General features: G+C 54.6%; 1 protein-coding gene across 1 annotated transcript; it reads left to right on the top strand.

Moving 5' to 3' along the window:
* Positions 1-111: 111 nt before the first annotated feature.
* Positions 112-23,382, top strand: MAP1LC3B (microtubule associated protein 1 light chain 3 beta). The gene is made up of 4 exons (XM_075326228.1): positions 112-275; positions 9,091-9,146; positions 12,220-12,326; positions 22,226-23,382. Exons 1-4 carry the CDS (start codon positions 236-238, stop codon positions 22,395-22,397), a joined length of 375 nt encoding a protein of 124 aa, XP_075182343.1. The 5' UTR covers positions 112-235; the 3' UTR covers positions 22,398-23,382.
* The last annotated feature ends 981 nt before the right edge of the window (positions 23,383-24,363 follow it).

Here is a 24,363-nt window from a genome sequence, read left to right as displayed (position 1 = left end):
CTCACTAACTCCAGGCATGACACGTGACCTTCTGCCTCACTCAACATGGCGGCGGGAGGCTGCCGGTGACGTCAGCGATGACGTCAGGGGCCAGTGTTTTGTTTTGCTGCTCGGGGCAGGCGCTGCAGACAGTGCAGGGAGGAGACGACAGCAGCAGCAGCAGTGACCGGGTGCAGCGCTCTCCAGACGGACACCACCGGAAGGACAGACGGAGACAACGGACAGACAGACGGAGATGCCTTCAGAGAAGACCTTCAAGCAGAGGAGGACCCTAGGTGAGCCGGCTGCAGGGCCCCTTATCATGTAGGCAGCTGGGTGATGTTCAGGGAGCTGAAATGGTTAATAAGGGTCATGCGGCAGCTGAAGGGTTAACCTCCCCCGCAGAGGTGTGCGGTGTCGTTACTTAGTGTCAGTCTGTGGAGACATTGTCCGTGGTGTGACGTCACAATGCAGGACCCCCCCAGCTGCAGGACCCCCCCAGCGCAGGACCCCCCCAGCTGCAGGACCCCCCCAGCTGCAGGACCCCCCCAGCTGCAGGACCCCCCCAGCTGCAGGACCCCCCAAGCGCAGGACCCCCCCAGCTGCAGGACCCCCCCCAGCTGCAGGACCCCCCCAGCTGCAGGACCCCCCCAGCTGCAGGGCCTCACACTGGGCCCCGGTGATCGCTGCGCTGCGGACAATATGGACAATTCCGGCAGCAAAGGAGTTAATGCCCGCATTTCCGGCTGCTGGATACAATGTATCAGTGGAAATTACCGTCATCCTAAGGGGGGAGGGGGATCAGGGGCCCCGGTATAGTGACACCTGGGGAGGGGGATCAGACACCAGGGGCCCCGGTATAGTGACACCTGGGGAGGGGGATCAGACACCAGGGGCCCCGGTATAGTGACACCTGGGGGGGAGGATCAGACACCAGGGGCCCCGGTATAGTGACACCTGGGGGGAGGGGGATCAGACACCAGGGGCCCCGGTATAGTGACACCTGGGGAGGGGGATCAGACACCAGGGGCCCCGGTATAGTGACACCTGGGGAGGGGGATCAGACACCAGGGGCCCCGGTATAGTGATACCTGGGGGGGAGGGGGATCAGACACCAGGGGCCCCGGTATAGTGACACCTGGGGAGGGGGATCAGACACCAGGGGCCCCCGGTATAGTGACACCTGGGGAGGGGGATCAGACACCAGGGGCCCCGGTATAGTGACACCTGGGGAGGGGGATCAGACACCAGGGGCCCCGGTATAGTGACACCTGGGGAGGGGGATCAGAAACAAAGGGGCCCCGGTATAGTGACACCTGGGGAGGGGGATCAGACACCAGGGGCCCCGGTATAGTGACACCTGGGGAGGGGGATCAGAAACAAAGGGGCCCCGGTATAGTGACACCTGGGGAGGGGGATCAGACACCAGGGGCCCCGGTATAGTGACACCTGGGGAGGGGGATCAGACACCAGGGGCCCCGGTATAGTGACACCTGGGGAGGGGGATCAGACACCAGGGGCCCCGGTATAGTGACACCTGGGGGGGAGGGGGATCAGACAACAGGGGCCCCGGTATAGTGACACCTGGGGGGGAGGGGGATCAGACAACAGGGGCCCCGGTATAGTGACACCTGGGGGGGAGGGGGATCAGACAACAGGGGCCCCGGTATAGTGACACCTGGGGGGAGGGGGATCAGACAACAGGGGCCCCGGTATAGTGACACCTGGGGAGGGGGATCAGACAACAGGGGCCCCGGTATAGTGACACCTGGGGAGGGGGATCAGACAACAGGGGCCCCGGTATAGTGACACCTGGGGAGGGGGGATCAGACACCAGGGGCCCCGGTATAGTGACACCTGGGGAGGGGGATCAGACACCAGGGGCCCCGGTATAGTGACACCTGGGGAGGGGGATCAGACACCAGGGGCCCCGGTATAGTGACACCTGGGGAGGGGGATCAGACACCAGGGGCCCCGGTATAGTGACACCTGGGGAGGGGGATCAGACACCAGGGGCCCCGGTATAGTGACACCTGGGGAGGGGGATCAGACACCAGGGGCCCCGGTATAGTGACACCTGGGGAGGGGGATCAGACACCAGGGGCCCCGGTATAGTGACACCTGGGGGGGAGGGGGATCAGACACCAGGGGCCCCGTATAGTGACACCTGGGGGGGAGGGGGATCAGACACCAGGGGCCCCGTATAGTGACACCTGGGGGGGAGGGGGATCAGACACCAGGGGCCCCGGTATAGTGACACCTGGGGAGGGGGATCAGACACCAGGGGCCCCGGTATAGTGACACCTGGGGAGGGGGATCAGACACAGGGGCCCCCGGTATAGTGACACCTGGGGGGGGAGGGGGATCAGACACCAGGGGCCCCAGTATAGTGACACCTGGGGAGGGGGATCAGACACCAGGGGCCCCAGTATAGTGACACCTGGGGAGGGGGATCAGACACCAGGGGCCCCGGTATAGTGACACCTGGGGAGGGGGATCAGACACCAGGGTCCCCCAGTATAGTGACACCTGGGGAGGGGGATCAGACACCAGGTCCCCCAGTATAATGACACCTGGGGAGGGGGATCAGACACCAGGTCCCCCAGTATAGTGACACCTGGCATTTTCCGGGTCACCCCTCCCCCGGTGTGCAGGATTTAGGCTGCTGTATGTTGTCATTTGTTGATGACCTGGACCTGGAGGTCCCGCTCCGCTCAGGAACATGATCCGGTGTCTGGTTCTGCTGTTTACTTGAGGACGGCGACATGAGGGGCGTCTCGGGGGTTAATTTATCACCACACGAACTGTGAGCTGCTGTTTACAGGCCCAGCCAGGAGGGGGGCTACTCAGTGTCGCCCACCATGCTTGGGTCTGCTCTATGGGGCGCGCGGTGCCGCTGCGGTTTATAAAGAGGGCGCGCGGTGCCGCTGCGGTTTATAAAGAGGGCGCGCGGTGCCGCTGCGGTTTATAAAGAGGGCGCGCGGTGCCGCTGCGGTTTATAAAGAGGGCGCGCGGTGCCGCTGCGGTTTATAAAGAGGGCGCGCGGTGCCGCTGCGGTTTATAAAGAGGGCGCGCGGTGCCGCTGCGGTTTATAAAGAGGGCGCGCGGTGCCGCCGCGGGCATAGAGAGGGCGGCTCGCTGTCTCTGCGGGTATAATAGGGGGGCTCGCTGTCTCTGCAGGTATAATGGGGGGGGCCCGCTGTCTCTGCGGGTATAATGGGGGGGCCCGCTGTCTCTGCGGGTATAATGGGGGGGGCCCGCTGTCTCTGCGGGTATAATGGGGGGGCCCGCTGTCTCTGCGGGTATAATGGGGGGGCCCGCTGTCTCTGCGGGTATAATGGGGGGGCCCGCTGTCTCTGCGGGTATAATGGGGGGGCCCGCTGTCTCTGCGGGTATAATGGGGGGGCCCGCTGTCTCTGCGGGTATAATGGGGGGGCCCGCTGTCTCTGCGGGGTATAATGGGGGGGCCCCGCTGTCTCTGCGGGTATAATGGGGGGGGCCCGCTGTCTCTGCGGGTATAATGGGGGGGGCTCGCTGTCTCTGCGGGTATAATAGGGGGGGGCCGCCGCTGCTGACAGCTCAGATGATGCATTCTCTGCAGGACACAATGGCCGCTGTGTCCGGGACGTGTCCGCCGATTAGCCGCCTCCTTGTTACAGGGTCATCATCCTCGTCGATCAGCCATGTAATTGTATAATGACAGGACGGGCGGCTGAGCCGGGAGGACGGGCGGCTGAGCCGGGAGGACGGGCGGCTGAGCCGGGAGGACGGGCGGCTGAGCCGGGAGGACGGGCTGAGCTGCACCGCGCTCATACGTGACCTCATAAGCTAAATCCATGGCTGCCTGCAATATTTAAAGGGGCCTCATCCAAAATCCAACCATTACAGTGCAAGTGACCATCAAAATGTGCTTCACTTGCTGTTAAAGGAAGGACATGACCCCCTTAATAAGTGAGGCGCAGCCGGGAGCCGCGGCAGTGGGGAAGGGCCATGTGCCCCCATGTGCGGCGCCGATCTGGGAGGGGGGTGTCTCACATTGGAATCTTACATCTGATCTCGTATGATCCCCGGAATCACATGGGTGCCCCTTCCTGTGGTGCCAGGTACAGTAGCTCAGATGTCGGGTGGGACACGTCGCTGCGGAGCCCTGGACTTATAGGGTTAATGAGTAGGTCCTGTTCTATAGAGGAGCAGCCATATGGGGGGCAGACGCCTCATTAAAGATGTATAATGTCTACTTGGATACTAAGTGGTGCCGGCGTTTACCATGGCTGACTCATATAGAAAGTGAAAGGGGCCGCGTTACCCAGCAGAGACTCGTCGTCCTCGCCCGCGGGTCCGGCCCCCCGACCTCGTATTCTACAGAAAGGTGAAGAAGCAATGAACACAGAGGAGAGGGCGGAGGCTCTGAGACCCTGCACTGGATATATACCCCCCCTCCCCAAATCTGGGTACATACCACCACTCCCTGCACATGGGGTCTGCCCCCCACAACTAATGTCATCAGTGATACTCTATCATCAGGGGCTGTATGCGCAGGTTACATTGACCTCGAGGGGCCGTCTGCAGTGATACTCTATCATCAGGGGCTGTATGCGCAGGTTACATTGACCTCGAGGGGCCGTCCGCAGTGATACTCTATCATCAGGGGCTGTATGCGCAGGTTACATTGACCTCGAGGGGCCGTCCGCAGTGATACTCTATCATCAGGGGCTGTATGCGCAGGTTACATTGACCTCGAGGGGCCGTCTGCAGTGATACTCTATCATCAGGGGCTGTATGCGCAGGTTACATTGACCTCGAGGGGCCGTCCGCAGTGATACTCTATCATCAGGGGCTGTATGCGCAGGTTACATTGACCTCGAGGGGCCGTCCGCCTGTGGCTGTTATAATATTCACAATGGCCGCAGCAAGCAGTGAAATATAACACAGGGGAGACCCCAGCTCACAGACCATGTCTACGGCCTGTATAATGGGGGGGGATAAGGATGGGGGTCCGGCTATTTCATGAATCACCCCTTTAACTTTCTAACTTTTTCCGCCTCTGACCACTTTTGATAAGTGGGAGGGATTAACAGATAGGGGTGTGGCCTTCATTGGTCCAATTGGGGCAAATTATTTAGTAAGTCTGCTGCGAGGAGGCTCCGATCTCACAGACGCAGGGTCGTAGGATGCTCCATTTACTATTAGGAATAGTGCTGGTCTGGGGAGCGCCTTATCTCCCCCCCCCCCATTATAATTGCTTTATAGCTGATGATGGAGACCCCAGGGGAATCATAACGTCCTGTAAAAATTACATAGTCATTATATGAAGCATCATGGCGGAGAGCGGCCTCCATTACTGTCTGCAGAGACTGTCCGGCTCAGAGCCAGAGGCCAGGAAGAGCCGGGCTCGGCCTCTAGGGAGCGCTCATCACAGAATAGTGGCGTTACTAGGGCACATGTATGATGAATGTTATAGAGGAGAACGTCAGCCAAACAATGAGCAGCTCTGCCCGAGCCCCCAATACATATGCATGAAAATATTCTGCCACTGTCTCTTCCCCTCCGAGCCCCGCTGTACTTCTTCCGGATCAGCCGTCCACCCCCTCCCTCCCCCCCCCCCCCCCCCCCCCGTCTCTCTTCCCCTGGGGCAATGCTGCCCTTCCTCTGGACCTCACAGTCTCTTCCCCTGCGGCCCTTCCTCTGGACCTCAGTCTCTTCCCCTGCGGCCCTTCCTCTGGACCTCAGTCTCTTCCCCTGCGGCCCTTCCTCTGGACCTCACAGTGTCTTCCCCTGCGGCCCTTCCTCTGGACCTCAGTCTCTTCCCCTGCTGCCCTTCCTCTGGACCTCAGTCTCTTCCCCTGCGGCCCTTCCTCTGGACCACAGTCTCTTCCCCTGCGGCCCTTCCTCTGGACCACAGTCTCTTCCCCTGCGGCCCTTCCTCTGGACCACAGTCTCTTCCCCTGCGGCCCTTCCTCTGGACCACAGTCTCTTCCCCTGCGGCCCTTCCTCTGGACCTCACAGTCTCCTCCCCTGCGGCCCTTCCTCTGGACCTCACAGTGTCTTCCCCTGCGGCCCTTCCTCTGGACCTCACAGTGTCTTCCCCTGCGGCCCTTCCTCTGGACCTCACAGTGTCTTCCCCTGCGGCCCTTCCTCTGGACCTCACAGTGTCTTCCCCTGCGGCCCTTCCTCTGGACCTCACAGTGTCTTCCCCTGCGGCCCTTCCTCTGGACCTCACAGTGTCTTCCCCTGCGGCCCTTCCTCTGGACCTCACAGTGTCTTCCCCTGCGGCCCTTCCTCTGGACCTCACAGTCTCTTCCCCTGCGGCCCTTCCTCTGGACCTCACAGGCCCTTCCTCTGGACCTCACAGTGTCTTCCCCTGCGGCCCTTCCTCTGGACCTCACAGCCTCTTCCCCTGCGGCCCTTCCTCTGGACCTCACAGCCTCTTCCCCTGCGGCCCTTCCTCTGGACCTCACAGTCTCTTCCCCTGCGGCCCTTCCTCTGGACCTCACAGCCTCTTCCCCTGCGGCCCTTCCTCTGGACCTCACAGCGTCTTCCCCTGCGGCCCTTCCTCTGGACCTCACAGTCTCTTCCCCTGCGGCCCTTCCTCTGGACCTCACAGTCTCTTCCCCTGCGGCCCTTCCTCTGGACCTCACAGTCTCTTCCCCTGCGGCCCTTCCTCTGGACCTCACAGTCTCTTCCCCTGCGGCCCTTCCTCTGGACCTCACAGTCTCTTCCCCTGCGGCCCTTCCTCTGGACCTCACAGTCTCTTCCCCTGCGGCCCTTCCTCTGGACCTCACAGTCTCTTCCCCTGCGGCCCTTCCTCTGGACCTCACAGTCTCTTCCCCTGCGGCCCTTCCTCTGGACCTCACAGTCTCTTCCCCTGCGGCCCTTCCTCTGGACCTCACAGTCTCTTCCCCTGCGGCCCTTCCTCTGGACCTCACAGTCTCTTCCCCTGCGGCCCTTCCTCTGGACCTCACAGTCTCTTCCCCTGCGGCCCTTCCTCTGGACCTCACAGTCTCTTCCCCTGCGGCCCTTCCTCTGGACCTCACAGTCTCTTCCCCTGCGGCCCTTCCTCTGGACCTCACAGTCTCTTCCCCTGCGGCCCTTCCTCTGGACCTCACAGTCTCTTCCCCTGCGGCCCTTCCTCTGGACCTCACAGTCTCTTCCCCTGCGGCCCTTCCTCTGGACCTCACAGTCTCTTCCCCTGCGGCCCTTCCTCTGGACCTCACAGTCTCTTCCCCTGCGGCCCTTCCTCTGGACCTCACAGTCTCTTCCCCTGCGGCCCTTCCTCTGGACCTCACAGTCTCTTCCCCTGCGGCCCTTCCTCTGGACCTCACAGTCTCTTCCCCTGCGGCCCTTCCTCTGGACCTCACAGTCTCTTCCCCTGCGGCCCTTCCTCTGGACCTCACAGTCTCTTCCCCTGCGGCCCTTCCTCTGGACCTCACAGTCTCTTCCCCTGCGGCCCTTCCTCTGGACCTCACAGTCTCTTCCCCTGCGGCCCTTCCTCTGGACCTCACAGTCTCTTCCCCTGCGGCCCTTCCTCTGGACCTCACAGTCTCTTCCCCTGCGGCCCTTCCTCTGGACCTCACAGTCTCTTCCCCTGCGGCCCTTCCTCTGGACCTCACAGTCTCTTCCCCTGCGGCCCTTCCTCTGGACCTCACAGTCTCTTCCCCTGCGGCCCTTCCTCTGGACCTCACAGTCTCTTCCCCTGCGGCCCTTCCTCTGGACCTCACAGTCTCTTCCCCTGCGGCCCTTCCTCTGGACCTCACAGTCTCTTCCCCTGCGGCCCTTCCTCTGGACCTCACAGTCTCTTCCCCTGCGGCCCTTCCTCTGGACCTCACAGTCTCTTCCCCTGCGGCCCTTCCTCTGGACCTCACAGTCTCTTCCCCTGCGGCCCTTCCTCTGGACCTCACAGTCTCTTCCCCTGCGGCCCTTCCTCTGGACCTCACAGTCTCTTCCCCTGCGGCCCTTCCTCTGGACCTCACAGTCTCCTCCCCTGCGGCCCTTCCTCTGGACCTCACAGTCTCCTCCCCTGCGGCCCTTCCTCTGGACCTCACAGTCTCCTCCCCTGCGGCCCTTCCTCTGGACCTCACAGTCTCCTCCCCTGCGGCCCTTCCTCTGGACCTCACAGTCTCCTCCCCTGCGGCCCTTCCTCTGGACCTCACAGTCTCCTCCCCTGCGGCCCCACTGTACTTCTTCCAGATCTGCAGTCTCCCCCCCGGGCCATCTCTTCCCCCCCATCTTTTGTCTTCTTCCCCAAGGGCCCCCACCGTCTCTTCCTCTGGACCCCACAGTCTCTTCCCCTGGGGTCCCGCTGTACTTCTTCCGGATTTGTCGTCTCTTCCACTGCGGCCCCGCTGCCCTTCCTCTGGACCTCAGTGTCTCTTCCTCTGGGGCCCCGCTGTACTTCCAGATTTGTCTTCTCTTCCCCCGGGGGCCTGCTGCTGCCCTTCCTCTGGACCTCACTGTCTCTTCTCTTCTTTGATTAGCCTTGTTTTGGGGTGATAACTGGGAAACCCCCACCCTCGGTAACTCGATAATTAGAAGGTTCCTCTGACTTTGCTGCAATGGTAAGGACAATACACCTTGTGAGGGTCCCTGCTGCGCCCTCTTGTTGGCGACCAGTCATAATACTACAGCTGTACGGTGGGTCAGGGGTTAGCGGAGGGCTTGGAGGAATTCAATTACCGTATATTTGTTCAATAAACAAATCCCTGCAGTTCCAAATTACTGCCTGCGGGGTTGCTGTAACTTGTCATGGACTGACATTCTGAAAACTTTATGAATAATAGACCCTTCTCACACCTGGTGACATTGTAGCCACAGACGCCAGTCACATTGTAGCATTTAGAACACAACGTCCTGGGAAATACAACTGCACCGTAGCATCTCCCGGGGAGAATGTGTCGCTCTGTCCCTTTGTGCTCTGGATGGAGTGTCCGGGGCGGCAGCTGCAGGGACGGTAACCTGAGGACGGCAGATAGGTGGGGGGGGGGGGGCGCCCGGCCTCCATCATGGGAGTATGCAGTGCATCTGCTAGTTTTGCAGGTTGTGTGTTTACCCGGGGTGCAGAACCATCACGCCTTTCTATTCACAAGACCATCTGATTTCTTTTTTGTTTTCCAGAGCAAAGAGTGGAAGATGTCCGGGTGATCAGAGAGCAGCATCCGACCAAAATCCCGGTGAGTGACCGCCGCTATCTCCAATGATCAAACACGAAGATTCACATGGGAACAGACATTCCAGCTCCTGCCCGGCGCCAGTAAGCTTCAGGGGCTCCTGCCCGGCGCCAGTAAGCTTCCGGTGCTCCTGCCCGGCGCCAGTAAGCTTCCGGGGCTCCTGCCCGGCGCCAGTAAGCTTCCGGGGCTCCTGCCCGGCGCCAGTAAGCTTCCGGGGCTCCTGCCCGGCGCCAGTAAGCTTCCGGGGCTCCTGCCCGGCGCCAGTAAGCTTCCGGGGCTCCTGCCCGGCGCCAGTAAGCTTCCGGGGCTCCTGCGCGGCGCCAGTAAGCTTCCGGGGCTCCTGCGCGGCGCCAGTAAGCTTCCGGGGGTCCTGCGCGGCGCCAGTAAGCTTCCGGGGCTCCTGCGCGGCGCCAGTAAGCTTCCGGGCCTCCTGCGCGGCGCCAGTAAGCTTCCGGGCCTCCTGCGCGGCGCCAGTAAGCTGCCCGGCCTCCTGCCCGGCGCCAGTAAGCTGCCCGGGCTCCTGCCCGGCGCCAGTAAGCTTCCGGGGCTCCTGCCCGGCGCCAGTAAGCTTCCGGGGCTCCTGCCCGGCGCCAGTAAGCTTCCGGGGCTCCTGCCCGGCGCCAGTAAGCTTCCGGGGCTCCTGCCCGGCGCCAGTAAGCTTCCGGGGCTCCTGCCCGGCGCCAGTAAGCTTCCGGGACTCCTGCCCGGCGCCAGTAAGCTTCCGGGACTCCTGCCCGGCGCCAGTAAGCTTCCGGGGCTCCTGCCCGGCGCCAGTAAGCTTCCGGGGCTCCTGCGCGGCGCCAGTAAGCTGCCCGGGCTGCACATGGCTGTTGCAAAACTTGGCGTGGTCAGTAAATATCCTGGCTGGGAAAATCCATGACATGAAACACTAAATGTAAAGCAGATCTATAGCACCCACATCTGCCTTTTTTGCAGAAAGGCAGGAGATGTATCACTGATGACCAATTAGTCTATTGTTTTCTGTTGTCACCCATTCACAGAACCTTCCTCTCCAGCTCTAGTATTGTCCGCTCCAGCGCTATTCTAAGCCTGAGACAGTGGGGGCGCTGCCCCTTTAAGAGCATTTTGTGGCTTCTCCGGCAGTCTTGGAGGAGGGGGCTCAGGAAGGGGCTTACAGCAGACAGCTGAGCCCGGAGCTCACATTTCAGGCCTCTCCAGATGGCTTTTCCTCCAGCAATCCCCTCGCTCGGTCATATGACCGCTTTATGCAGGGCTGGATACTTCATTTGCTTCCCCGGCCATTGGTCGCTCCTCGCTGACGTCGGCTGCTCTAGTTGCACAGGATTCTGGACAGAATGGAAACTTCCACAGACGACTGCGCCAAAAAAAAAAAAAAGCCTAAAAGCCGGCGGTGCACAGTCATATGTAATAAGCTCTGCATGGCACAGATTGTGACCCGATGGCTTTGGGGGCCTAATGGTGTCTTTAGCCACAACACCAGCCCTATGCTTATAGAGTGCATTGTAGCGTGATGCAGGTGAATGGAGTGGCACCATGACCGACGGGGAACAGGAAAAGGTCAAACGGGTTCCCACTTTTTGCCACTTGCAGTCGTTGCGACCTTTATTCACCTGCGGTGTAGCAGCCGCTCCCAGTGCTCTTCATTCACACTACTAATGCTTTATGTGTAGCCACAACATTGTGCAACTTGTCCCTGTTTGTCAGTGGATGGCCCTTCAAAGAACAGGGAGCAGGAAGGGCAGTGCGTCAATACTGGCTGTGTTGTCCCATGATAATGGGCTGTTATCTCCTTCACCGTGTCCTAGAGTTTTCATATCGGTCATAAACCTAATAACACAAAAAGGAAGCGTTCACTTCGGATACTGCAAGGACACAGCACAAGAAGACACAAAACAACCAGCCGATAATACATGGACACAACACAAAGCAGCCATCCGATAATACACAGACACAGCACAAAGAAACGAAATAACCAGCCGATAATACACGGACACAGCACAAAAAGACACAAAACAACTAGTCGATAATACACGGATACAGCACCAAGACACAAAACAACCAGCTGATAATACACGGATACAGCACAAAGACAACACAAAATAACCAGCTGATAATACATGGACACAGCACAAAAAGGCACAAAACAACCAGCCGATAATACACGGACACTGTATAAAGCAACCAACGAATAATACACGGATACGACACAGAACAAAATCAGCCGATAATAAACTGACACAACACAGTCATAAAACAAGCAGCCGATAATACACTGACACAACATAGTCATAAAACAAGCAGCCGATAATACACGGACAGAGCACACGACACAAAACAAATCAGCCGATAATACATGGACACAGCACAAAAGGTCATAAAACAACCAACCAATAATACACGGATACAGCAAACAACACAAAACAAAGCTGCTGATAATACACAGATATAGCACATGACAAAAAACAACCAGCCGATAATACACGGACACAGCACACGACGCAAAACAAACCAGCCGATAATATACGTACACAGCACAAAAACACAAAACAACCAGCCAATAATACACGGACACAGCACAAAAGGTCATAAAACAACCAGCTGATAATCCACAAACACAACACAGTCATAAAACTACCAACCAAAAATACACAGACACAGCACAAAGACAATGCAACCAGCCGATAATACACAGACCCAGCACAAGAAGACACAAAACAACCAGACGATAAACGGACACAGCACAAAGTCATAAAACAACCAACCGATAATACACTGACTCAGCACACGACACAAAACAAACCAGCCAATAATACACGGACATCGCACAAAAAGACACAAAACTGCTGCGTATCTGATACTTGGTCACATGAAACATTTCTTGCAGCGTTTAATAGTAATTTTTAACACCTTATTGACATGGTGCTTTTTTTTTACCTGTGTTCTTTACGTCTGGTGCGTTGTTAATTGTCTGTTTTTACTGCAATGCTTCACTATTATAGTCAAGTGCAGAATTTGTAAAGTAGCAATTGCCTCGCCTGCAGCGCTCTGTGTGCGGATGTCACACTGATTTGCTCTCATTTCCTTTCCCCTACAGGTCATTATCGAGAGGTACAAGGGGGAGAAGCAGCTGCCGGTGCTGGATAAAACAAAGTTCCTTGTCCCGGATCATGTGAATATGAGCGAGCTCATCAAAATTATCCGGTAAGATGCCTAGATGGCGGGACAGTCATTCCAGATACACAGGGTGAAATAAGTATCGTACGCATCACCAATTTTCAAAGTATATCTGCTTCTAAAAAGTGCTAATGAGAAGAATTTATGTGTAATAATGAGAAATAAAGTGGAGGGAAAAGTAGTGAATATACATAGAAAGAGAGGTGCAAAGTCCTGATATCAGCTGAAATCTATAAAGAATTGGAAAGCAACCCTCCCAATTACTGAAAAATATCATCTGATTCATCTGATGGCCAATAAAAAGGTGTCTTATTACCAAGGTGCCACACAAGAAACATCTCATGATGGGTAAAACCAGTGAGCTGTCTCAAGACCTTCGCACCTTTTATTGTTGCAAAACTGATGGTGTCGCGGGCGGAAGAGGGGACGCTGCGCTCTCCCACTGCTCGGGTCCGGCTGCTGCTGCTGCTCGGTGGTGGCTCGAGCGGTGGGCCGGATCCCGGGGACTCGAGCGGCGCTCCTCGCCAGTGAGTGAAAGAGAGTGGTGTGGTTTGGGGATATTGTCCGTGACGCCACCCACGGTTGTGGTGAGGTTGTGACCCCACCGCTGCTCTGGACGGGGATCCCGGGAGCGATGACAGGGAGCAGCTTGGATGTTGGTTCTCCCATCCGTGGGTAGGGGGGGTTGGTTGTCCCGGGGCCCTGGTGAGGGTTAGGGATGACAGGCGGGTTACGGGGCCTGGTGAGGTGCAGGGTCGTGGGGGCAGCGCTGTGCTGCACGGCACGGTGTTACTCACTCAGCCAATGAATAATGCAAAGTCTCCGGTAAAACAAACTGCTGGATGGACGGGTCCCACAGACGGCTGCGGTGTTTCTCCCGGCAGGTTGATGGTGACTGCCTTTCCCTGCACCAGTGTTGTGTTTACGGTTCCAATGGCTTCCCACCGGTAACCCGCTCCCCAGCTTGGATGGATGCTGAGGGAGCCCCTTTTGCCCGCAGGCTCTGGCCCTGGGAACTGTAGCCTTGGCGGCGACTATTTCCCTTCAGGGTTTGAGCTGTTGCCTTCAAATCGGGTCTTGACTGCTGGGAAACCCCGGAGGTTCCCTTCGCTAACGGATTTGACCGGTTTTACGGCGACTCCTAGCCTGGTCGGGGTCCGTAGGCCCTGCTGAATGGTGCTGGTTTCTCTTCAATCCCCGATCTGGTACCGGCGGGCCACCGCCCGTCCCCGGTTCTTACGGTTGGCTCCAATCAGCCTCTCCTGCAGACGGTCACCACCGTCTGCCAACCTTGCTGTATGTGCCCGGGCCACACAACCGGACACAGTCAGGCTGCTCCTCTACCACTTCACTCTCCAAACTAATCTGACAACTTTTCCTGCCTCCAGGACTGTGAACTCCTCGGTGGGCGGGACCAACTGCCTGGCCCACCCCCTGGTGTGGACATTAGCCCCTGGAAGAAGGCAACAAGGATTTGTGTTTGACCTAGGTGTGCCTAACCGGGGTGTGGGGGGTGTTGGTGTAGTACCCGTGACGACCTGGCTTGTCCAGGGCGCCACAATGGCATTGGTTACAGAAAAATTTCTAAACTCTTGAAGGATTCAGTGAGCACTGTTGGAGCCATAATCCGGAAGTGGAAAGAACATAATTTCACCATAAACTGGCCATGACCAGGTGCTCCCTGCAAGATTTCAGAGAGAGGAGTGAAAAGAATTATCAGAAGAGTTGTCCAAGAACCAACTGTGGAGAGCAACAGACCTGTAATCAGTAGGGACAACTGTTTCAAAGAAAATTGAGGAATGCACTCCCCCCCTCTATAGCCTGTATGCACGCTCCTGTATGCACGCTCCCCACACAAGACTCCATTGAACAAAAAGCAGGTTCAAGAGTGTTTAAAATTTGCTCAATAACATTTAGAGAAGCCTGTGCAATACCGGAGAATATAGTCTGGTCACATAAGATTAAAATTGAACGCTTTGTATGTCATAACACACACCATGTTTGGAGGCCAAAAGGCAAATCGCCCCAAAAACACCAACAATTGTGAAGTGTGGAGGAGGGAACATCATGGTGTGTGGCTTTATTTCAGCGTATAACACTGGCAAACTTCATATAATTGAAGGAAGGATGAATGGACAAATGTACCAAAGCTTTCTTGATAAAAATCTGCTGGCAATGATGAAGGTGAAACGAGGGAGGACATTTCAGCAAAACAATGACCCCAAAAACACAGCCAAGGAGACTACCAACTGGTTTCAGAGAAAGTAAATAAATCTGCTAGAATGGCCGAGCCGATCACCAGAGAGGAATCTAATAGAAAATGTATGGAAGGAATTAAATCTCAGAGATCATAGAAGGAGCCGGAACCTGCAGGATATGAGGAGTGTGTGCGGAAGAATGGGCCAAAATCCACCTGAGCAATGCAGCCGAATAGTGTCTCCATACAGGATGTGAGGAGTGTGTGCAGAAGAATGGGCCAAAATCCATCTGAGCAATGCAGGTGACTAGTGTCTCCATACAGGATGTGAGGAGTGTGTGCAGAAGAATGGGCCAAAATCCACCTGAGCAATGCAGGTGACTAGTGTCTCCATACAGGATGTGAGGAGTGTGTGCGGAAGAATGGGCCAAACTCACACCTGAGCAATGCAGGCGACTAGTGTCTCCATACAGGATGTGAGGAATGTGTGCAGAAGAATGGGCCAAAATCCACCTGAGCAATGCAGGTGACTAGTGTCTCCATACAGGATGTGAGGAGTGTGTGCGGAAGAATGGGCCAAACTCACACCTGAGCAATGCAGGTGACTAGTGTCTCCATACAGGATGTGAGGAGTGTGTGCGGAAGAATAGACCAAAATCCACCTGAGCAATGCAGGTGACTAGTGTCTCCATACAGGATGTGAGGAGTGTGTACAGAAGAATGGGCCAAACTCCACCTGAGCAATGCAGGTGACCAGTGTCTCCATACAGGATGTGAGGAGTGTGTGCGGAAGAATGGGCCAAAATCCACCTGAGCAATGCAGGTGACTAGTGTCTCCATACAGGATGTGAGGAGTGTGTGCGGAAGAATGGGCCAAAATCCACCTGAGCAATGCAGGTGACTAGTGTCTCCATACAGGATGTGAGGAGTGTGTGCAGAAGAATGGGCCAAAATCCACCTGAGCAATGCAGGTGACTAGTGTCTCCATACAGGATGTGAGGAGTGTGTGCAGAAGAATGGGCCAAAATCCACCTGAGCAATGCAGGTGACTAGTGTCTCCATACAGGATGTGAGGAGTGTGTGCGGAAGAATGGGCCAAAATCCACCTGAGCAATGCAGGTGACTAGTGTCTCCATACAGGATGTGAGGAGTGTGTGTGGAAGAATGGCACAAAATCCACCTGAGCAATGCAGGTGACTAGTGTCTCCATACAGGATGTGAGGAGTGTGTGCGGAAGAATGGCCAAAATCCACCTGAGCAATGCAGGTGACTAGTGTCTCCATACAGGATGTGAGGGGTGTGTGCGGAAGAATGGACCAAAATCCACCTGAGCAATGCAGGCGACTAGTGTCTCCATACAGGATGTGAGGAGTGTGTGCGGAGAATGGGCCAAAATCCACCTGAGCAATGCAGGTGACTAGTGTCTCCATACAGGATGTGAGGAGTGTGTGCGGAAGAATGGGCCAAAATCCACCTGAGCAATGCAGGTGACTAGTGTCTCCATACAGGATGTGAGGAGTGTGTGCAGAAGAATGGGCCAAAATCCACCTGAGCAATGCAGGGACTAGTGTCTCCATACAGGATGTGAGAAGTGTGTGCAGAAGAATGGACCAAAATCCACCTGAGCAATGCAGGCGACTAGTGTCTCCATACAGGATGTGAGTGTGTGCGGAGGAATGGACCAAAATCCACCTGAGCAATGCAGGTGACTAGTGTCTCCATACAGGATGTGAGGAGTGTGTGCAGAAGAATGTACCAAAATCCACCTGAGCAATGCAGGCGACTAGTGTCTCCATACAGGATGTGAGGAGTGTGTGCGGAGGAATGGGCCAAAATCCACCTGAGCAATGCAGCCGAATAGTGTCTCCATACAGGATGTGAGGAGTACACACAAAGAGGAACAGGGGTAACGCAGTCATAGGTCAAGTCAATAATCAATATACCAACCTTTGCAAAATTATCAAAAATATTTATTCACTTTAGTGCATAGCAAAGGAAGTAGTATAAAATACATTTAAAGAGAAATAGTAAACATTGATCAGGCTAAGGCAGAATCACAGATGATAACAGATCACCAGACCATATGGGAAGTGCAATATATCCATAACCTCATGGTTGGAGGACCTAACAGAGTTATTAGGAGGACCAATATAACCTATAAATGCCTTTACACAAATCATATACAACGTTCGAGGCATAGGAACACTATCTAAAGTGACAGGTATAAAACCTGTCTTATCCCCCCCCACTGGTTACTAAAGGTAGAAATAAACCGAATTGGTCCAGAGCTTGATTTGGTTTTATACGAGGTGGATAGCAACTTATGTCTGGAGGCGGCCTTGGCTCTGGAATACCCCTGTTTGATACTACGTGCACTATACCCCCTATTCCTGAAACGCTGGGAGAGATCTCTAGCCTGTGCATCAAATAGTTGGTCGGAAGAACATATCCTCTTAATCCTCAGGAATTGTCCAACGGGGATCGCCCTAATTGTTGAGGATAAATGTGAAGAGGATGCGTGTAATAGGCTATTCACCGATGTTTCCTTCCGGAAAACATCCGTGTGAATAGACCTATCCAGTTGGACAACGAGTTTGATGTCCAAGAAATCCATGGTCTCTTTGTCGCTCCTAAAGGTCATCCTGACATTACGATTATTAGAATTCAAAACAGAAAAAAAGGAGTTTAGTTCAAGGTCGGTTCCCCCCCAGATCAACAAAACATCATCTATGTAACGTAACCAGCACTGCAGATGGGAAGCGGCGTAGGCGCCGTCGACGAAAATCTCCCTCTCCCAATAACCAAGAAAGAGATTTGCGTACGACGGCGCGCACGCCGCGCCCATTGCAGTGCCGCGTTTCTGGAGGAAGAACCGATCCTTGAACAAAAAGAAATTACGTGTCAGGATGAACTCAAGGAGCTCCAAAACCAGGTCCTGGATAGGTATCTCCCAGCGGCTCATTCGTAGGAAAAATTTCGTTGCCACTAACCCATCACTATGTTGGATACAGGAGTATAAAGACTCCACATCTGCTGCCACCAAGATAGAGCCCTGATCAAGATACAATCCGTCAATCCGCCTCAGGACGTCTGAAGTGTCTCTGACATAGGAGGGGAGCGTCTCGACTAATGGATGTAAATAATATTCAATGAATTTGCATATCGGATCGCAAAGCCCTCCTATGCCAGAGACAATGGGACGCCCTGGGGGACAACGGGGGTTCTTATGTATCTTGGGCAGCAGATAAAAGGTGGGTGTGACAGGAAATTTGGTGTATAGGCCATCGTAGATCTTTTTGGTTATAATTCCCTTGCACAAAGCCGCGTCCAAGATACCACCCAATTCAATCAAAAAGTTACCAGTGGGGTTATGGGACAGGGGGGTATAAGCCTCCCGAACCCGCAGCTGTTTGAAGGCCTCTCGTTCATACATTTGCACTGGCCAGATAACCACGTTCCCGCCTTTGTCCGCAGGTTTGATCTCAATCCCCTCCATAGCTTTTAATTCTTTCAGAGCATTTCTCTGTTTGATGGAGAGATTGTGATGGTGACCCACTCTCTGTAACCTTTTTAAATCCTCCATCACAAGTTTATTGAAGATTTCGACCTGAGGACAAAGGGAGAACGGAGGGAACGTGGTTGATTTGGGGTATGTTTTAGGTGGAAATTTACCTGTAGAAATGCCCAATGATTCCTCCTCCAACTCTTTCAAGGTAGCAATAGCTTCCAATTCTTGTGATGTAAACTGTTGTGAATCAGCATTCCCTCGTGCGTGCAGCTTATGAAGGATTAATTTTCTCGAAAACAAGTGAAGATCTTTAATCACTGTAAAGAAATCATAATTAGAGTCGGGAGAGAAAGTAAGCCCCAATTCCAGCACCTCCACCTGTTCTTTACTCAATACTATATTGGATAGGTTAATCACCTGCTTAGCGGCCCGGGCAGCGGGATATTTAAAGACAGAAGTGTGCCTGAACCACACCACGTCACGGCCCCCCGAAGAAGTTATCGAAACGTGCGCGTCGGGGCACGTTTTCCTCGGTCCCGGCTACCTATGGGTGAGTGCTTTGAGGGGATTGTTTTCAGCCTATGTGTACCCCTCCTCTGGGCTGGCTTCCTCCCTTACATTGGGTGTTTTTTGGCCCTTCGGAGTGATGAGTGACCAAGTGTGATTATACCTGTCACTTTAGATAGTGTTCCTATGCCTCGAACGTTGTATATGATTTGTGTAAAGGCATTTATAGGTTATATTGGTCCTCCTAATAACTCTGTTAGGTCCTCCAACCATGAGGTTATGGATATATTGCACTTCCCATATGGTCTGGTGATCTGTTATCATCTGTGATTCTGCCTTAGCCTGATCAATGTTTACTATTTCTCTTTAAATGTATTTTATACTACTTCCTTTGCTATGCACTAAAGTGAATAAATATTTTTGATAATTTTGCAAAGGTTGGTATATTGATTATTGACTTGACCTATGACTGCGTTACCCCTGTTCCTCTTTGTGTGTGCTCATGTATTTTGGGTGCAGTCCTTATAATATGATAAGATTGGTCACACATCTTGTCCCTATCTGGTTGATTTAAGGATGTGAGGAGTGTGTGCGGAAGAATGGGCCAAAATCCACCTGAGCAATGCAGGCGACCAGTGTCTCCATACAGGATGTGAGGGGTGTGTGCGGAAGAATGGGCCAAAATCCACCTGAGCAATGCAGGCGACTAGTGTCTCCATACAGGATGTGAAGAGTGTGTGCGGAGGAATGGACCAAAATCCACCTGAGCAATGCAGGTGACTAGTGTCTCCATACAGGATGTGAGGAGTGTGTGCGGAGGAATGGGCCAAAATCCACCTGAGCAATGCAGGCGACTAGTGTCTCCATACAGGATTTGAGGAGTGTGTGCGGAGGAATGGGCCAAAATCCACCTGAGCAATGCAGGCGACTAGTGTCTCCATACAGGATGTGAGGAGTGTGTTCCGAAGAATGGGCCAAAATCCACCTGAGCAATGCAGGTGACTAGTGTCTCCATACAGGATGTGAGGAGTGTGTGCGGAAGAATGGCCCAAAATCCACCTGAACAATGCAGGCGACTAGTGTCTCCATACAGGATGTGAGGAGTGTGTGCGGAGGAATGGGCCAAAATCCACCTGAGCAATGCAGGCGACTAGTGTCTCCATACAGGATGTGAGGAGTGTGTGCGGAGGAATGGGCCAAAATCCACCTGAGCAATGCAGGCGACTAGTGTCTCCATACAGGATGTGAGGAGTGTGTGCAGAAGAATGGGCCAAAATCCACCTGAGCAATGCAGGCGACTAGTGTCTCCATACAGGATGTGAGGAGTGTGTGCAGAAGAATGGGCCAAAATCCACCTGAGCAATGCAGGCGACTAGTGTCTCCATACAGGAGGCATCTGGAATTTTCATCACCAACAAAGCCTTTTATGCAAAGTGTTAAATACATTTCAGTAATGTGTTCAATATTTTTTCCCGGTGTCATTTCTCACTATTGCACATCATCAAACATATGGTCATCTATGGTTTAATTTCTTTGCCTGTGTGGATTGGATGGGTTGTTACCGACATCTGGTGAGGAATTCATGTCAATAGCAGTTTATATATTTAGTTAGAAAATTGGTGACGTGTTCAATACTTATTTCACTGCTGCATATGTCAGTGTTAGACCCCAGCTCAGGTCTTTTTCAGTTTCTGATAATAGTAGTTTTATCATATATGTGATCTGATTGGTAGAACATTGCCCTCCCTTATACACTGCAGGCATCCACATATCATGCCGCATGGCTCCCTGCTGGCTCAGTGTCTGGACGCAGCGTGTCCTCCTATGTATGTACTAGTTATTTAGAGCAGTGCTCACGCTGCGGATTTTGACGCAGATGTTCAGAAATCTGCAGTAAAATCTGCATGTCAATTGTGAAGCCAGCAAAGTCTATGAGAATTCAGACGTGCTGTGCCCACATTGAGTATTTTCCCTTGTGTATTTGGTGCAGATTTTTTTTTTTTCTGCACCAAATACGCAAGGGAAAAATAAGCAATGTGGGCACAGCACGTCTGAATTCTCAGACTTTGCAGGTTCACAATTGACATGCAGATTTTGCTGCAGATTTCTGAAAATACGCGTCAAAACTACACAGCGTGTGCACTGGGCCTGAGAGCTGTACTGGTCACAGGGTTCTTCTCCGATATCACACAATCAACAGAGCGAGGGATGTGAACAATCCAAAGATCCTTTATTACATGGAAACCAAAAGGTCCATAAAACAATCCACCACAGAGGGTAAAATAGTCCAGGAACACAGGTATAGTCCAGTAACTGGAGAATTTTCCTTAGAGATGAGTCATAGTCCTCCAGCTGTCGTTTTTGTGCGACCGCCGCTCCCTTAGCTGGCGAGCTCGTGCGACCGCTGCTACCTTAGCTGGCGAGCTCGTGCGACCGCCGCTCCCATAGCTGGCGAGCTCGTGCGACCGCCGCTCCCATAGCTGGCGAGCTCGTGCGACCGCCGCTCCCATAGCTGGTGAGCTCGTGCGACCGCCGCTCCCCTGGCTGGCGAGCTCGTGCGACCGCCGCTCCCCTGGCTGGCGAGCTCGTGCGACTGTCGCTCCCCTGGCTGGCGAGCTCGTGCGACCGCCGCTCCCATGGCTGGTGAGCTTGTGCGACCCCCGTTCTCATTGCTGGCGAGCTCGTGCGACCCCCCCCCCCCCGTTCATTGCTGGCGAGCTCGTGCGACCCCCCCCCCCGTTCTCATTGCTGGCGAGCTCGTGCGACCCCCGTTCTCATTGCTGGCGAGCTCGTGCGACCCCCGTTCTCATTGCTGGCGAGCTCGTACGACCCCCGTTCTCATTGCTGGCGAGCTCGTGCGACCCCCGTTCTCATTGCTGGCGAGCTCGTGCGACCCCCGTTCTCATTGCTGGCGAGCTCGTGCGACCCCCGTTCTCATTGCTGGCGAGCTCGTGCGACCCCTGTTCTCATTGCTGGCGAGCTCGTGCGACCCCCGTTCTCATTGCTGGCGAGCTCGTGCGACCCCCGTTCTCATTGCTGGCGAGCTCGTGCGACCCCCGTTCTCATAGCTGCCGCTCCCATAGCCGCCGCTCCCGGAGCTGCCTAGCACGTGCGTCCGGCGCTCCATTTACTAACTCTCCATTCTCACAGAAGACTTCCCATTTTTGTGACAGATAGTGGTTCGGGGGGGGGGGGGGGGGGGGGGCATATATTTCAAGGGAATTTGTCAGGTGAATTTGTAGTACAATACTAATATCTTAAAATAGGGATTCAGGAGACCTTTCCAAATCAGTAAGTTTTATTGTTCTACCTTATACTTTTATCTTGTTGTAAGCTCCATGGAATTCAGTGTATGTAAATACAACCTGCACATGTCCTGCTCCCCCCCCCTTCCCACCTCTGTGGTGATGGTGAATGCAATGGGATGTGGGTGGGGGGGAGCAGTAAATATGTAAATTGTATTTACATACAATGAATTCTATGGAGCTTACAACAAGATAACAGGATAAGGTAGAACAATAAAACTCACTGATCCTGAAAGGTCTCCTTAAGTTGTATTTAAAGATAACATTAGTAATGTACTAGAAAATCACCTGACAGACTCCCCTGAACACATACATGTTATGGGGGTGGCCCGCTGAGGGGGGCATAGATATCGCAGGCAGTGGTGGTCTGTTCTGGGATGTGACTTTTCTCCTTTCCTCGCATTTGCAGGCGACGTCTCCAGCTGAACGCCAACCAAGCTTTCTTCCTGCTGGTGAACGGGCACAGCATGGTCAGCGTCTCCACGCCTATTTCTGAGGTTTACGAACGAGAAAAGGACGAGGACGGATTTCTGTACATGGTCTACGCGTCACAGGAAACATTCGGGATGAGAATGGCATAAAGATGTCCTTCCCGCAGTCGTTTATTATTTTATTTAACTTTTATTTTTCCCGTAAGTCTTATGGGAAGAGTGTAGCAGTCCGCAGGTCGTCTCCAGATCCATCTACTATATCTTGATACATTTTATCGTGCGTCTGGAGAATTAAAAATCTATCGTGTAAACCAGAGAAGTCCTGATCTGTGTAATGTGCTCGTTTCCTCTCCTTCGCCCTTGTAGCGGCGAGACGAGAGCGGCGCCCGGCGTCAGGCAGTCTCCGGAAAGGGGCGAACCTTTTACTGATTCGTCTTTTCATGTTGTTTTTTTTTTATGATTCGGACGTTGTGCAAAGATCCGCAGCGTGTGATTGTTTTTGGCTTTTTTTTTTAGTTTGATGCAGGTGGAGCGGACCTCGGTGCTCTGGGGAGGGATGTAATTATGTAAAATATCATGATTTTATGCAACGGCTTAGAGCATCATAAAGAGTTTTTTTGGGGGGGGGGGGGCAGAAACGGAGAATAGCGGGGTGATGGCTGCAGATGGAGCTGCGGGGGCATGTTTATATGTACAATCTTCATCCTACGTGTAGACGAGCATTTCCTCCTTTATATAAAGCAACTCTTTACCCTTATCTGCATATATACTGGTATATAGCCCCTTCATGACTAGAGCGGATAGAAGCATGCACAGCGGAGCCCCCAAAGTCCCAGGGCTTCTGTCCAATATTGTGCGACTGTCACCCTGACGTACCTTACCCAAGTGGAAGGGACGGATGATCCCCAATGGTTTGGAGTAAAGTGACCGCTCTCGGCACTGGTCGTGTAGCTCCAGTACTGGTTGTGCCGGGTGATATGCCGTCTCTGCGCGGTGCACGTATCTCACTTTATTTTTGTCTTCTGGACCCTTCACATAAGATTCACTGATCTTTGTCCCCAATAACGAGGCTTTTCTTTTGCTTTCTGTTCATTTGCTGTTTTCTTGTATAAATAAAGCTTTTTTTTTATATTTATTCTTGGTTGGATGCTTCTTTTTGCTGCGGTTTATGTTCTTCTTGCAGTCGCCTCATTGATACATTTGCTGGGTTCAGTGCGGGGCCCGGAAGGACGATCTGCAGCGGTTTAATCACGTCTCAGTGTGGTCAGGATCCCCGACAGCCCTATAAACCGCTCCGGGATCTTCTCTTCCACACGGGTGGCCCGGCTGTATTTCATATCCTCCGCTCCTGTAGGATACATTTTCTTCTTTCCTGGCATATTTTAGGGAGAGGTGGGAAAGTATTTTCTGAGAACCCACCCTAAGATCCCTAACATCCCTATCTACGAGGCTCAGCGGCCGGGCCGGGCCGAGGCTCAGCGGCCGGGCCGGGCCGGGCCGAGGCTCAGCGGCCGGGCCGGGCCGGGCCGGGCCGGGCCGAGGCTCAGCGGCCGGGCCGGGCCGGGCCGAGGCTCAGCGGCCGGGCCGGGCCGGGCCGAGGCTCAGCGGCCGGGCCGGGCCGGGCCGGGCCGAGGCTCAGCGGCCGGGCCGGGCCGGGCCGAGGCTCAGCGGCCGGGCCGGGCCGGGCCGAGGCTCAGCGGCCGGGCCGGGCCGGGCCGAGGCTCAGCGGCCGGGCCGGGCCGGGCCGAGGCTCAGCGGCCGGGCCGGGCCGAGGCTCAGCGGCCGGGCCGGGCCGGGCCGAGGCTCAGCGGCCGGGCCGGGCCGAGGCTCAGCGGCCGGGCCGGGCCGAGGCTCAGCGGCCGGGCCGGGCCGAGGCTCAGCGGCCGGGCCGGGCCGAGGCTCAGCGGCCGGGCCGGGCCGAGGCTCAGCGGCCGGGCCGGGCCGAGGCTCCAGCAGACTGTTAGGCTGGATTTATTAGAGGAGTTATTTCTTTCTCGAAAGTCATGGATGTTTCCGCAGACGATACCGCGAGCTGTATGATCCGCCGTGTCCTTTGATGGTTACCCAGCGGCTCTTTCTTTGGACGTGGCATCAGCCGCATGCCAAGTCTTGTGCA

The sequence above is a fragment of the Anomaloglossus baeobatrachus genome, chromosome 10 (genome assembly GCF_048569485.1).
Source record: "Anomaloglossus baeobatrachus isolate aAnoBae1 chromosome 10, aAnoBae1.hap1, whole genome shotgun sequence".
In the NCBI taxonomy this organism is placed as follows: domain Eukaryota; kingdom Metazoa; phylum Chordata; class Amphibia; order Anura; family Aromobatidae; genus Anomaloglossus; species Anomaloglossus baeobatrachus.
The sequence above is the reverse complement of the archived record's forward strand: the minus strand, read 5'-3'. Positions and strand labels throughout refer to the sequence as shown.